General features: G+C 51.3%; 1 protein-coding gene across 1 annotated transcript in view; it reads right to left on the bottom strand.

Moving 5' to 3' along the window:
* KIAA1755 (KIAA1755 ortholog) overlaps positions 1–14,894 on the bottom strand; it is a gene marked incomplete at both ends in the record, with an annotated part of 55,629 nt that overhangs the window by 10,085 nt on the left and 30,650 nt on the right. The window contains 3 exons of the mRNA XM_008935023.1: positions 4,472–4,663; positions 5,954–6,076; positions 8,657–8,795. Coding sequence (XP_008933271.1) covers positions 4,472–4,663; positions 5,954–6,076; positions 8,657–8,795 — 454 coding nt within the window. The remainder of the gene's footprint in view (positions 1–4,471; positions 4,664–5,953; positions 6,077–8,656; positions 8,796–14,894) is intronic.

A 14,894-nucleotide genomic window follows, 5' to 3' on the forward strand; every position in this document is an offset into this window, starting at 1 on the left:
GTTGGCGAGTGTCTGCGGCCGGAGCTGGGAGCGGGGCCGGGTGGCTGCGGCTCGGAGGAAGGTGCATGGAGACGTGCAGAGAGGTCCTCCGGCCGAGCCCGGCCTGGAGCGGTGTGAGAAGGGCCCCAGCCCCTCTCCGGGCCCCAGAGGCAGCACCACTTGTTCACGGGACAGAGCGTAAAGAGGCTGGCATTCCTAAATGAGGAGGGATGAGGAGGCGCTGCCATAATCAAATGCAGGCCAGCTGGCCCTCCCCCAGAAAGGGCAGGCACCTCCTTCACTCGCCAAAGGCTTTGTTTTCTAAGCCACAAAGAACAAAGTGGTTGAGGAGGAGAGAGCAGGAGAAGCTGCTGGGGGGGCAGACCCACCGTGAGCGCAGGTAAAACCCGCCCCGCAGAGATGCCAACGCAGCGGGTGAGGGGTTGGTAATCAAATGCAGGCCAGCTGGCCCTCCCCCAGAAAGGGCAGGCACCTCCTTCACTCGCCAAAGGCTTTGTTTTCTAAGCCACAAAGAACAAAGTGGTTGAGGAGGAGAGAGCAGGAGAAGCTGCTGGGGGGGCAGACCCACCGTGAGCGCAGGTAAAACCCGCCCCGCAGAGATGCCAACGCAGCGGGTGAGGGGTTGGGCAACACTCCCCTGCCCGAGCACAGTTTGGAACCAGCAGCTCCTTGCCTGCAGCACCAAGAAGCTGGGGACGGCTGGAGAGGACCACTGAGGAACCAAAACTCGACCCAGGCTACAGCCTGGCATCCTTTGAGGGATGGGATCCAGGGGTGGAAGGCAGAGTGCTGCTAAGGGACACGTCCTGGAGCAGAGCCCACAGGAATCCCCCCCAGGGAGCCGCTGCCACTTCTCCAGCAGCCTCACCCCGCCTGTCCTGAGCACTGGGACTCTGGACAGCTGCCCTCAGAACGCAAACCTAAGGCAAGGGCACGAGCTGCAAGAGGTTCCCAGGCCAGGGCAGAGCAACGCTCATACCTCCCCCGAGCACCAAAAGAGGCAGCATCTTGCACAACATCCCGACAAGCAGGAAGAAGCCCCAGGAGCTGCCCCAGGCCCTCCTGAAATGACACAAGCATTCAGCTGCCCTGCTCCAGGCACCGCAGGCCTGCAGGCGAGGCGGGTGCTGAGCTGTGTGACAGGGCTCTGCCCTTTCTGGTCGGGTCGGTGCTCTCTTCGAGTGACTTTTGGCAGCAAGCATCACGCTCCTTCACTACACCAGCATGGTGAGATTGGAAGAGACCTCTGGAGATCATCTGGTCCAACCCATCTGCTCCAGCAGGTCACCCGCAGCAGGGTGCCCAGGATGGTGTCAGGTGGGTTTAGAATCTCTCCAGAGCAGAAGACTCCACAACCTCTCTGGGCAGCCTGCTCCAGGCTCTGCCACCCTCACAGCAAAGAGTTTTTTCCTCCTGCTCAGCTGGAACCTCCTGGGTTCCAGTTTGTGCTCATTGCCCCTTGTCCTGTCACCAGGCACCGCTGACAAGAGTCTGACCCTATCATCTTGAACCCCACCCTTTAGGTATTGATCAGCATTGATCAGATCCTCAAGGTACAGTCAAGAGTCTGCAGACATCTAGGGTAAAAAAGCTTGAGAAAGGGAAAAACGCAAAGGCTAACAAGGCAAGCGAGGAGAGGGAGACTTGCTCCGGCTCCTGGCGGTGCCGGTGTGCCTGTAGCAGTGGTACTGTGATGCCAGGGTGGGCAGTGGGAGAGAGGGGTCTGGGGGACCAGCCCTGCAGGCACCCCAAAACGAAGCAGAAATCGGTGGTTCTGGTACAACCTACACTCCATGCTTGCTGAGCTTCCAGCTCTCCCCCTCTCACTGTGTGGTGCCAGCTCCCGACAAAGTCTTGTACTCAAGCAGGCCAGGGACAGCGGCCACCCGGCCCCCAAGAGGCTCCTGCTGCCACCAAGGATGTGGGGACAAAAGGGAACACCCAGCCTGGCATGGGTGGTGGCTCTGGGCAGGGAATGCTGCCAGCCCTGCGCGGGGCCCCGCGTGGTCCGGCCCAGCTCAGCCTGCCTCACGGCAGGGAGCTCTGGCAGGCCACCAGGAGCTGCCAGGCCGTGCAAAGCCCAGGAGGGATGGACTACGAGGGGTTGTGCTGGCCTGGCCCCCAGCCCCGCCGGCAGCACCCCACGGAACAGTTGCCCACCACGCGCAGAAGAAGGGGCAGCAACATGGAGCCTCCCATTCCTAGTAGGCAGCGTGAAGGATGAGATCTGTGATCCCCGTGGTGGGTGCTGCACGTATGCTGAGACGTCTGGAGAGATCTGAGCTTGCCAGCTCATCACCACAGGGTACATCGCTTACGCATCCTCAGGCTTCCTCCCCAAATCCTGGGGTCTGGCACGCTGCGGGCTCTTTACAAAGGAAAATCAAGGGCATTGCTTAGCGTAGACTCCTCCTGTTGACATCTACTCATATGTTAAAGAGGATTCAGGCTGGGCACTGGCAAGATCACTGCAGGAAGGTCAAAGCTTCTCAGCATCAGATGAGGATGAAATGAGTTTAGCTAAAATCTGCTTTTCTTCCACTCCTCCCCAGACCACACCACTGGCTTTCCTTTGGGAAGGTAGAAAGTGTTCTGGAGATCAGGATCAGAATAATCAGCACTGGAAGGACTTTGATGCTGCGCAGCGATCTCTGCCCTCACCCTACAGCTGCAGGATGTATCCCCCCACACCCCTGGTTTCGGTTGGCCACTAGCTCACATACCCACATGTTATGTTTACACCACCAGCACTGTTTACAGCTCGGCTGAAACCAGTGAGATCAGAATTTTCCCCCCTCCCTCTCCTCCACACCAAAGCAAACACGATCGTGCCACCACGGGCCAGTTTTTCCTGGGGCTGTGCAGTGTGGAATGCACAACCAAGAGGGCTGCTGCTGCCACCCCGGAGGGCTGCATCCCCCAGCTGTCATCATCCCAAAAGAAGCTGTACGAGCAGTGTTGCGATGCCCTAAGTAAGGACATGGCCCATCATTTGGGTCTGTGTAACATCTGTGTCCTGGGAAAGGCCCAGGCATTGAGGGGCTTTAAACCCGCTCCAGAGATCTCCAGCTTTGTCTGGGTGGGTTCACACAGGACCAACGTTTGGCTTGGCCACAGAACTGCCAGTATGCCAAGGAAGGTGTGGCACCTTCGTGTGTCTTGGTTTATCAGAAGAAACATGACAAATTCATCCTTCCCAGGATGCCCCATGACAGCAGGGGGATGCTCAGGGACCAGAGCAGCCCCCAAGCGTCTGTGCTCAGCGAGTGAGCAGAGCACAGGTTCTTGCCACTCTCCCACAGCCAGGAGGCACTCTCCTCTCCATTGGGGTAAAAAAATAAAATGATAAAAAAAAACACATTCCCAGAGCATGGGGGTCCCCCACCTGCACAGCAAACTCCACTTATAGGCCAGAGTGGACCTGCAGAACATCAGCACATAAACTCCATCCTCACATGTCCCAACAGTACAGATCTGGGACTTCTCCACTTCCCTCCCTCGCACAGGATGCTTCTCCGTGTTTTTGTGTTTAGCTGAAGTCCCCCCACCCTCCCCGAGCACTTCTGGCTGCCAAGGCAGCTTGAGACAGTAACTAAGTGGCACCTACATCTGGTACAGCTTAACTTTTAGTGTCTATTCTTTCTGGAATTTGAGAACTTCAATACCCAATGTTTGTACAAGTGTGGAATAAACGGAGCACAGGCTGCCTGGCCTTCTGTGCTTGCCAAAAGTGTATTTTAAAATGCACTTTGAAAATCTTACTGTTTATTTATCTGCAACTTGAGAAATTAAAGAACCAGAGATCCAACTGCAGGTCTGCCAAATGGGTGCATTTGCATTCAGCCTAAGTGGTGAGGTGTCCAGGCACTCAGGACAGGCCCCACACACATCCTTCTCCTGCTCCCCAGATGCCTGGGCTGACCCAGTGTCCTTGTTCCCTCAGCCCCAGACCCCAGCACGTTGTTATGGTGCTCCATTTCCTCACACAGGCCTCCACGAGAGAGGAGCTGGGCTATATTTAGGGCTCAATAGCAGTGAGGAACTCCTGATGGGTCAACAAGCTGAATTTACCAGTAGCACCAATAAAATGCAGGCGTCCTACCATGGCATGGTGGCCAAGATTGGACCCAAGCAGCCAATTTCTTGGCCTTTGTTGTTGGAGCCAGCACTGCCACGAGCCTTCTGTCCACTGTGGCCATGAGAGAGGCCTAAAATCTACAGCTCTGACAGCAGAAGACCTCTGTTCTTAACAGATGCCAACACCTTGAATACACCCCCACACTTTCTTCCAGACACTGACTCGGTAAAATCACTGCAGACAGTCAAGTGTGAGGGGGCTTTTCAGGTCCCAGATCCAGCTCCTTGCTGGTGCACATGCTACGATTCACACCCTTCATAAACAACCAAGCTCTGGACCGAGTCCGAGCAGGCTTTCTACACCCTCCTCCCTGCAGCAGATGCCTTGTCTTACCTTGTCAAAGAATTCATACAGCCTGACCGTCTCACAGATCCGGTGCCTGTTCTCATCCAGCTGAGTGCAGAACTCCTCCAGTTGATCTCGGTAGGTCTGCAGCTTCACCCTGTAAGATTGCACATCCACAGAGGAAAAGTCTTCCCAGCGATCCATCCTCTTCAGTGCTTCCTGGCCCCTTCTGCAATATTCCTGAAAGCAAAATGGGATTGTGTATGAGGACAGAGAACTGATGTGGACAGAAGATAAAACCTGCAGAATGCTCTGGGGTTGGAAAGGTCTTCAAAGGTCACAGAATTGCAGCATGGTAGCGTTAGAAAGGACCTCTAGAGATCAGCTTGTCCAAGCCTCCAAGCCCCCTGCTCCAGCAGGTCACCCACAGCAGGGTGCCCAGGATGGCATCCAGGCAGGTTTGGAATCTTTCCAGAGAAGGAGACTCCACAGCCTCTCTGGGCAGCCTGCTCCAGGCTCGGCCACCCTCCAGTTGAAGAATTTTTTTTCCCCTGTTCAGACAGAACCTCCTGGGTTCCAGTTTGTGCCCACTGCCCCTTGTCCTGTCACCAGGCACCACTGACAAGACTCCAGTCATCTAGTCCAATCCTTCTAGAGTGTCTTCAGGGTCATTACTAGGTAGGGCTAATTAGCCTGGTTTTTAAGATTCAAATCACATGAGCAGGGGTGTACTTGTTTACAGGAGGATTCTGGAGCCTGGACCTCTTTTATGATTTACATTAACCACACAGCAGCTTGTAACAGCCTACATAGCAAGGCCACAGCTCAGTTAGGATCAAAGTTAAGATTAGTGTTCAAGGCCAGGCTGGATGGGGCTTTGAGCCCCATCTGCTCTAGTGGCAGGTGCCCCTGCCCATGGCAAGGGGGTTGGAACTAGATGATCTTTAAGGTCCCTTCCAACCCAACCCAAACCATTTTATGATTCTATGACAACAGAGGGCAGTGTTACAAGCACATCAAGGGAGTGACAAAAGACCTCAAATCTAGGTTCCATCACAGTAGTTGTTTTCCTCAAGGCTGGTAAGTATCATGGAATGGTTTGGGTAGGAAGGGACCTTTCAAGGCCATCCAGGCCAACCCCCCTGCAGGGAGCAGGGACATCTGCAGCTAGAGCAGGTTGCTCAGAGCCCCGGCCAACCTCACCTGGAATGGTTCCAGGGATGGGGCAGTGACCACCTCTCTGGGCAACCTGGGCCAGGGGCTCACCACCCTCAGTCTCAAACATTTCTTCCTTCTCTCTAGTCTAAACCTCCCTCTTTTAGTCTCAAACCATATCATCTACTAAGGTGCTGAACTGGTGGCTTTGTCCACAAGAGGAAAGCAAGGGAGGAAAGTAGTGTGACAGAATGACCCACGCCTTTGTGATGAACCTCTACCAATGCCACTGTGTGTTTGGCTGAGGCACATAAAGCACATATGCTACCAACTCAGACACTGGAGAACATATTTTTCCAATCAGACAACACTTACACTGGCCACAAGATCAAACTCCCTGAACTGCTTTTGTGTTTGAAGCAGCATCTCCAACGAATCATCCAGGTTGGTCGTTTCCTTTAGCCGTTTTCTGCCGACATTCTCAATCCAACTGCTGACCTGGGAGAAAAGGGAAAAGCTCCAGTGTTAGTCACCTTCTGCTACTCACCAAGGTAGGTCTTGATGTGGAGAGAGCGAGGAACTGCTCTCATAATGCTGGTCATTTCATTACTGGAAAGAATGCGTGTGTGTGTGCTTCTCCCCGCATCCTGGCATTTCAGTCGGAGCCTCCTGCTAGGAGTTTTTCTTTCCACTTCAGGTTACTGAGTAATTGCAAAGCTCTGCTGTTGCTCACTCGCCTGAGGCATAAACAGGGCAAGCAGCTGCCTGGGCTCAGTTTCCAATGAGCCATGGCCTGATGCGGGCTCTGCAACCTGCAGGCTGGCCTGATGTTCCTGTTAGTGTTACCCCCAAGTCGGGTAAAATCTCCCCACCGCCGGATTTCCTACATCACTTCCCTTTTCTGACTGGCAGGACAAGAACTAATGTCAGGGTGGATGTAACGACAGGTCCTCCCCATCTGGAAGGTTTCACAGTTCTCTGTGACTCTCAGAAGGCAGCTCACCACAAAGCCACGTGGCAACTGCGGGTTTCTCAACAGGGCCCAGCCACTGCCACAGTTATAAGCCTGCACCACAGAACCATGGAATATTTGGGTTGGAAGGGACCTTTCAAGGCCATCTAATCCAACCCCCCTGCAGGGAGCAGGGACATCTGCAACTAAAGCAGGTTGCTCAGAGCCCTGACCAACCTCACCTGGAATGCTTCCTGGTATGGGGCATCTATCCTCAAACGTGTGTAGAGAACTGACTAAGAGCATTCCCAAAAGCACAGAAGACCCAGGAGGCCAGGCAGGAGAAAACAGCATCTCCACCAACCGTGGGTTTTAAAACCAGGTCAGTAAACTTGTCTGTAATGCCTCAGGCAGAGCTGCACCTGGGGGAAGGGACAGGCTAAATGTTTCCTAACGCCCATACATCCTGTTTTCCTGTATCATCTGCATCCATATCCCAACTCAACCCCACAGCCGAGAACAAACTCCTGGTCTGAGGACTGAGGGTTGGTCTGTGCTCACGGAACAAGCCCATGGGCAGGAGGAGGAGACAGGGGTGGGTTTTCCCGTTGTGACCCAGACTGCAGAGGGGCACATTGGTGCTGCCTAGAGCTCCCAGGCAAGCTTAAAAGCAGGAGCAGCTGCTGCCACCGTTGATGACCTGCAAGCACAGCGAGCTGGGAGCAGTTTTGCTCAACTCAATCACAAGAAGTTCAGCGTAAAGCAGGGGCAGGGTGCAGTCTGCCTTGGTGCCTTTTTTTCACATCTGTTTGGTATTAGGAACCTGTGTTCTTGGGTCCCTTCCTGAAGGGAGACTTTACTAGGGTCTTGCATCACAATTCTTGTCCTGAACACACAGTGCACGGCGCCCGAGCGTCTACCTCCAAATGGGAAGTCATTAAGACTCTTGGATCCACCTTGGCCTGTGAAAAATAACCAGTAGGCTACAGCCTCCTCTGCAAATCCAGTTCTCTCCGGAGGAGAGGAGGCCAGAATCCTAGAAAAGCAATGGAGAAACTGGTCCTAGGACTGATCCTTAGGGATGCAGATTCCTAAGGTGAGCTCCAAACAGCACACAAGCCTTCAAACACAAAGGGCAATAAGTAATACACAAAACTTGTCATTATTGATGAGTTACAGCAGAGGAGACTATGGGACTCCATAATGTCAAGGTAGAGCTCAGGCTTAGGGATCTGTGCTAATCAAAGCACTGATCAGATTTCATCAGACACTCAGACAGCCTGAGGTTCTTTTTGGCTTTTTAAGCTTCTCTATCTACTCAACTACAAGTTTCAAAGGTCCTTCTGAAGTTATCCCACAGCTACAAGTGGTTTCAGTGAGCACCACATGAAGGGAAGCTGAAGCTCCCACGGAAGTGCAGGGGATGGAGGCTGAGCTTGGCTCTTGGGTTAAGGACAAGAGGCTGTTCCTCTGCCTGGAGGCTGTACACAGAGCTGCACGCAGGGGCAGGAGGAATGTGCCCAGGGCTGCAGCCCAAGGGGAAGGGGTGTCCCTGGAGCTTATCAGATCGCAGGGACCTGAGCAGGACACAGGAAGCTAAACAACAGGCGACAGGCATCTAGCGTGGGGTACGCAATATGTGACTCCTTCAGCAGCAGGATGTGGGCAGACCCTGCAGGAGCTACAGCCCAGAGGGGACACGTGGATTCATCATCAGCTCCTCAACAGTATGGCCAGGAGGGTGCCTTTGCTGACCAATGTGAGAAGACAGCCCAACTCCAAGCATACTGCTTACCAGTGAGCCACTACACTGTGGCCTTTAAGTATGGAAGAACATCACAAATGCTTGGGGGAGGGGGGGTGGGGTGGAGGGATTTGATCCACACCTAGAGAGCAGCCAGGAGACTTTGACTGGTATCTCCTGATGCCAGGTAAAACACTGCCTTGGTTCTGAGTACCCCTGAAAAACCTATGTCAATGTCTTACATTCAGTTGTTCTTTCTAAGGGTCTACAGGCATCATTCTCCACCTTTACACCAGAGACCATCAGGCCCTGTAGCTGTTGGGGGGACACACAGTCAGCGGGCGGCAGCAGGCAGTCACTGGATCCGACAGACAGGCCTTACCTCCTTAAAACACTCTTCCACTTTCTCGAAGTCCATCACCAGCTCCAGCTCCTGGATGCGTTTGTTGGACAGCATCACCAGGCGGTGAACGCCCTCGTCAACTCGGTTATACAGCACGCTGGCAGCATCGAGCGCGTCTCTGGAAGGGACACAAGTCTGGTCAGGGCTTTGGCGTTAGCTCCTTCCCACAACGCTTCGTGAAGACACGACCTGGCTAACAGCAGCACCTCAGTCCATCTCCCCATGGGACCTGTGATGGCCATCTCTGTATGGAGAACAGGAGAACATAGTGCTCCCTGCACGTTCCTGTGATTCACCGCTCTGACCCCAGCGTGGACAACCTGGCAGGAAGGACAAGAGCATCGCCTCCCAGCCAGGCTCCTCACAAAAGGATATTAGGAAGAACTTCTTTACTGAAAGAGGGGTGAAACATCAGGAACGGTGGTGGAGTCACCATCTCTGGAGGAGTTCAAAAAATGTGTAGATATGACACTTCAGGACATGGTTTAGTGGTCATGGTTGGACTTGATCTTACAAGTTCTTTTCCAACCTTAATGATTCTAGGATTCTATGAAAACTGGTCACACTTTGATAGGACACACAGCTTTTCATAACACAGATTACTGCATCAGTGGGGCTTTCACAAAACACAGGCTTGGACAACTTCAGTGTCTAAACCCACCATTTGAATTTCATTTAGGGAAGTAAATAAGCAATCACTAGAAAGCAAATTTCTCCTAAATGACAGCAATATTGCAAAGCACCCACCCACTCTTAGGAATTTCCATCAAGCAAACAAAAATGCCAAGTGTACAGCACCCCAATGCGAGGAGGAATTCCACTGCACGAAGAGAGAGCTCCTGTCCTGCACAGGCAGCTCTGCTGACCACCACAGTCCAACACCAGGCAGCACTCACCCGGCCAACCTGGCCACAGCAGAACTAACCTCCTTCGTGTGGATGGAGGGGTTCAGGATGCAGTCCAGTGACTTTCAGATGCGTGCAGCACAACTCCAGCACAGGTTTGGGTAAATTGTAGCCATGATCCAGGAAACATTTATTTCCCAAAATGGTTGTCAAGGCCTGTGACAGGCTGCCCAGAGCAGTGGTGGAGTCCCCATCCCTGGAGGGGTTTCAAAGCCATGGAGATGTGGTGCTGAGGGACGTGGGTTAGTAGTGAACTTGGTATAGTTGGGTTAATGGTTGGACTTGATGATCTTAAAGGTCTTTTCCAACCTAAATGATTCTATGATTTTATGATTAATCTTTCTTTGTGCCCCTAAACTTCTCATATTTCTTTATTTCTAGATTTCCCCTCCTTTTACACATACAGACTCAACAGACACCTACAAGGAAAAATCCTACAGCCTCCCTCCCTTCAGCTGTGCTCCACACCAGCACATTCAGCTGCCTGAGCATCTCCTGCCCTCACCCTAAGCCAGCTTTCATCCTGCAATTTTCTTACAACCTCCTGCCTTACGAGAGCGTGGGTTTATTACCATGTTATTAAAATTATCCATAGCACTTGTGAAATAGGTAGCTAATAAAACTCTGAAAGGTTTGTTAATGGAAATTAATACAAGCAATTCAGTGTACACATTTATTTCTGTCTCGGGTTAGAGGCAACCTTGAACCTATGAAATGCACCTAAATAGGAGCTTTTAGTGGCAACCACCCTGTAGTTTTTAAGATGGCACTTAATAGACGTAGGGTAGTGCAACAGTCTGCATAACTAGCTCTGCACTGCAGAAATCCACAGGATTTTTCCGTTCAGAATTCCACCCGGCATGCACAGCCAACTTCTCAAACCTCAGGCTCTTCAACACTTTTGTTTTTCCTCTTCAAAACACCATTAGACTGAACGAGTTTCTCCAAAGCGCAGCCAAAAACACACAGATTGTTTCTGGGCTGAGAGCAGTGCAGATGAGATGGGATCTCTGTGGAGCCTGCGAGCTTCGGTGGAAAGAGCCGAGCTGCAACGCTGCTCCCGCGGCTCCCCAAACCCCCAGGAGCAGGCAGCGACGACAGGAGCCTCCTGGCCTGTAACCCCTTCCCGGGGACAGAGCTGGACCCAGCCCAGGAGCAGAGGCACAACCCCCGTCCAGGCTGAGCTCTGGAAAGAGCGTTCCCAGAGCAGGCGGTGGAGGCCACTTCCCGTCAGCAGCAGCAGCCGCAGCGGCAGAGCTAGGACAGCTAATGAGAAACAGTTGGGAAGATCGCTGGGAGTTATATTTGGCAACACCATGAAGGGTTTGGTGCAGCGCAGCGTATCTGTCAGGTCCTGGTTTACGAAGAAGGCGCCAGACAGGTCCTCACCCTTTGGTTTCCTTCCAGGGGTCTGAAGTGCCCGCTGGCACGAGCGCTCTCGTGGCTCAGGAAAGGCCAGGGATACACCAAACACTCTGCCCCCCACCAGCACAGACAAGCACCTCCAGCTTCAGGAGGTTCCAACCTTCTTCACCTTCCAACGCGACAGGCTGTTAGATGTAAACGCTGGCAATTATCCTCTCGGGAGGCAAAATATGTTTACAGCCCTTCTCTGAGCTTCCATGGAAATCACTGGGGTGATTTGAGAGTAGTTGACGCTACTCTTCAACCACACTCATCAACCAGGTAGACTGACCTGCTAGACCTTTCTGTAATGGGAGTCCTTGTGTCCACCCAAGCTCACGAGAAAGCAACCATGCATGGTTTTAAGGCTCAATAACGTATCACAAGATGGTAACCTTACGACATAGCAACTGGAAACAAGAGTTGCATCTCCTGCACTGGCTGACCTAGCACAGAGTGGGATCCTTGAGATCAGTATTTGCCTGACGAGCAGCTAACCACACCAGGGAAAGTGAGGTTCAAAAATGCAGCAGTTAAATACTCCTGCTGGCTCATCCACTGAGCCCTGAGGAGCCCACTTCAGAAGAAAAGGTGCTTGGGTGAACTTCATGCTGCTGAGCTGAAGGACTGAAAAAGAACCACCCCAAAGAGCGCTCTTCAGGTCCCACACATGTTCCTGCCACAGAAGGAATTACCTCAGATTATTTGCAACACTAGAAAAAGAGCCAGACTCTGAAGATCTCAGTAAGACCGAGTCTTCGCTGCATTTACAGAAAGTGGTTGGGAAGAACCAAGCTAGAGCCTCCAGTTTAGAAGTGAGCTCTCAGCCCTCAGAACCACCACGTCCCAGCACATAAAGTTACAGCTACACACATCTACAGACACATCAGTCACCTTCCCTCTGTCTCAGCTGATTCAAAGGAATTCAACAAGATATCCTGTTACTGAATGCACACACCTTTGCTTTACTGATCCACTAGCATCTCAACCTCACCTGGAATCAGCACAGGATGCATTTGGGAGTTTATACTACAAGCAGGGACTGGACAGAGAACTCATTTCATGGAGTGGTTTGGGTTAGAAGGGACCTTTCAAGGCCATCTAGTTCAACTCCCCTGCAGGGAGCAGGGGCAGCTTCAACTAGAACAGGTTGCTCCAGCCCCCTGCATCATTGTTGTGGCCTCCTCTGGCCACACTTCAACAGGTCCAGGTCATTTCAAGTAAGATAGCTGGAAATTAGCTCTTCTTTCTATCTAGAAGGTGGGCTGTTTAGAGTGTATATTATTATCTAAAGTCCCTTACTCTTGTGATTTAGGTCAGTCTGGTTTCTGCGGGTGCTTACAGCAGGCTGTGGCTATGTTTGCCAGGCACAACCCAGCACCTCGAGGCTGCCCCTTCTCTTGGTCCTGCTGACCTTTGCTGAGTGACCGGACCAAGAGGCACCCAGAAAACAAATGTTTCCAAACAGCTCCTTGGGCTCAGTGCCCCAGAGGGACTTCAGGTGTGGCTTTGCACCATCCCTCCTCCTCCATGTTCCTCCAGCATCCCAGCACCTCAGTCCTCTGTTCCAGGATCCAGCCATGCCATTTTCACACGTTCTGCCTCACTTGGCAGACATTCATTAAAACCTTAATGTCTAGTTGTTGGTCTTCCATTGCATCTCCAAGGTAACTCCATTCATACGCTGTCAGCTCCTGACAGTTCACTTTTACCAGCCCGACAGGCTCTCTGACTAACATCCATCTTTCACCCTATTACACAGAGGAAATTATAAACCTTTCCACCCCGTAGTATAAAGTAGGTAAAGACAAACAAAGAACTCGCTCACAGTCCATGGGAAAGTTTGGGTTTTCCATTCACTTGGGCACTTCCAGTGCTCACAGAAAGTGTCCACTGGGCATTAAGCATGTTCTCCCAAATCTCTGTATATCCCTTTACCTATTTACACCCATTTGTTGATCCACACCTTAAAAACTTCTTCCTAAATCATTACTAGTAAGGTCAACAATGTCCTGGAAAAGGGATTTTCACAGGCAGACGATCTCATACATAAATATTTATTTTTCAGAGTTAGACTTGGGCGTGTTTCATTCCTGTCCCTCATTGCCTTCAGTGCAGCTTGGAGTAAACAACCCAAATACTTAAAATTTGGTTGAAGAAGAAAAAGTGACTTCCACCCTGCTGCACAAAGGGAAACACCTGGTTGTTAAGCAGCTGAAATACATTTTAATAGCGGCCTGCACAACGCTGAGAAGAAAAGCAGAAGAGTTGTTTGAAGTCAGTTGAAAGTCTCATCTAAGCTTAGATTTGTTTGGGTGCTTTGCAATTTCCCTGCACATGTCAGTGTGGTAATAAAGAGCCTTTCACTACATTCTTCCATGGTCAAATCATCCAAAGTAATTTTGCAATAGTGCAGAGTCAATATAATTCATAGCAAAAAGGAGTAGCTTGATGTCAGTTTATGTTTCCCCAAATCCTGTTTTCATTGGGCAATTATCGTTTCGGTGGAAAAGGTTCCAAACATCTTCAGTTTTCTGGAGAGAAGCCAAGCAGTTGTATAATGGCAGGGTAATTTTAAACCTATCGTTCAGAAAGGCCATTTCTGTCTGAATCCATCCTTCAAAAACAGTAGCCTTGGAGAGTTATACTTTTAGTTTCCAAAGAAAAATACCTGGTTCCTCAAAATACTTTTTTTTTTTTGGGAAAAGAAACGGCCACAGCAGGCTTGCAGAGGCAGGTGCTGCCCAAGCTGTGCCTACCAATGCCAGCAGCAGAACCAGCAGCAGAAGCAGTGTTCTTCTGCCACTCATTGTCCACCCCCTGAAAACTGCCCCAGCCAACAGCAAGAGGGACAGATCTAAGGCAAGGGCTAAAACCAGAACTCATCCTCTGACTACCCTGGGCCAATTTTAAAAAGGCAAAAATTCTTGAGTGGAAGGAACCATGAGACACATCACCTTTCATTAGTGTGTTTGATGGTGTTTAGGCATATACAGCAGGTAACTTGCCCTGGAAAATGAGATATTTCTGATTACTCGGTAATTAAGAAGAAACACAGTCAGATGTTTCTCCCTTTACTCTGCTCTGGTGAGACCCAATCTTGAGTACTGCATCCAGCTCTGGAGCCCCCAGCACAAGAAGGACATGGACCTCTTTGATCAGGCTCAGAGAAGGCCACAAAAATTACGTATGGACTGTTGGGAGGCCAGGCTGAGAGAGCTGGGCTTGTTCAGCCTAGAGAAGAGAAAGCTCTGGGGAGATCTTCTTGCATGCAGCCTTCCAGTATTTGAAGGGGCCTACAAGAAAGCTGGGGAGGGACTTTTTACAAGGGCTTGTAGTGACAGCATGAGGGGTAATGACTTCAGACTGGAAGAGGGGAGATATAGATCACAAGTTCTTTACTATCAGGGTCGTGAGAGCCTGGCACAGGTTGCTCAGGTAAGTTGTAGATGCTCTGTCACTGGAAGTGTTCAAGACCAGGCTGGATGGGCTCTGAGCAACCTGCTCTAGTGGGATGTGTCCCTGCCCATGGCACAAGGGTTGGAACTAGATGGTCTTCAAGATCCCTTCCAACCAAAACTATTCCATGACTCTATGTTTTACCGTTAGCCTCATCTAGTCTTCCACTCCTGGTGCTGAGGAGTGGAAGACCTGTAGAGGCATCCCTTACAGATGCCTCTACAGGTTTTGGCCAAAAAGGAATAGGATCTGACAACTAGGAGTTTAAAGGTTGGCTGGGTGAAAGGACATCACCCAGCTCATTTGTGCTGATGCCTTGGCTACAAATCACCTACACATCCCAAGCAAAGCTTCAGGAAGAAATCTTTCCAGCTTTGCAGGGCATGTCCCCTGTGCCTGAGAGCCGCTTGGCAGGAAGAGAAATACATTAGGGCCACTCTTGGTCAGGA

This window comes from Merops nubicus, unplaced genomic scaffold (genome assembly GCF_000691845.1).
Source record: "Merops nubicus isolate BGI_N331 unplaced genomic scaffold, ASM69184v1 scaffold21922, whole genome shotgun sequence".
Classification (NCBI taxonomy): Eukaryota; Metazoa; Chordata; class Aves; order Coraciiformes; family Meropidae; genus Merops; species Merops nubicus.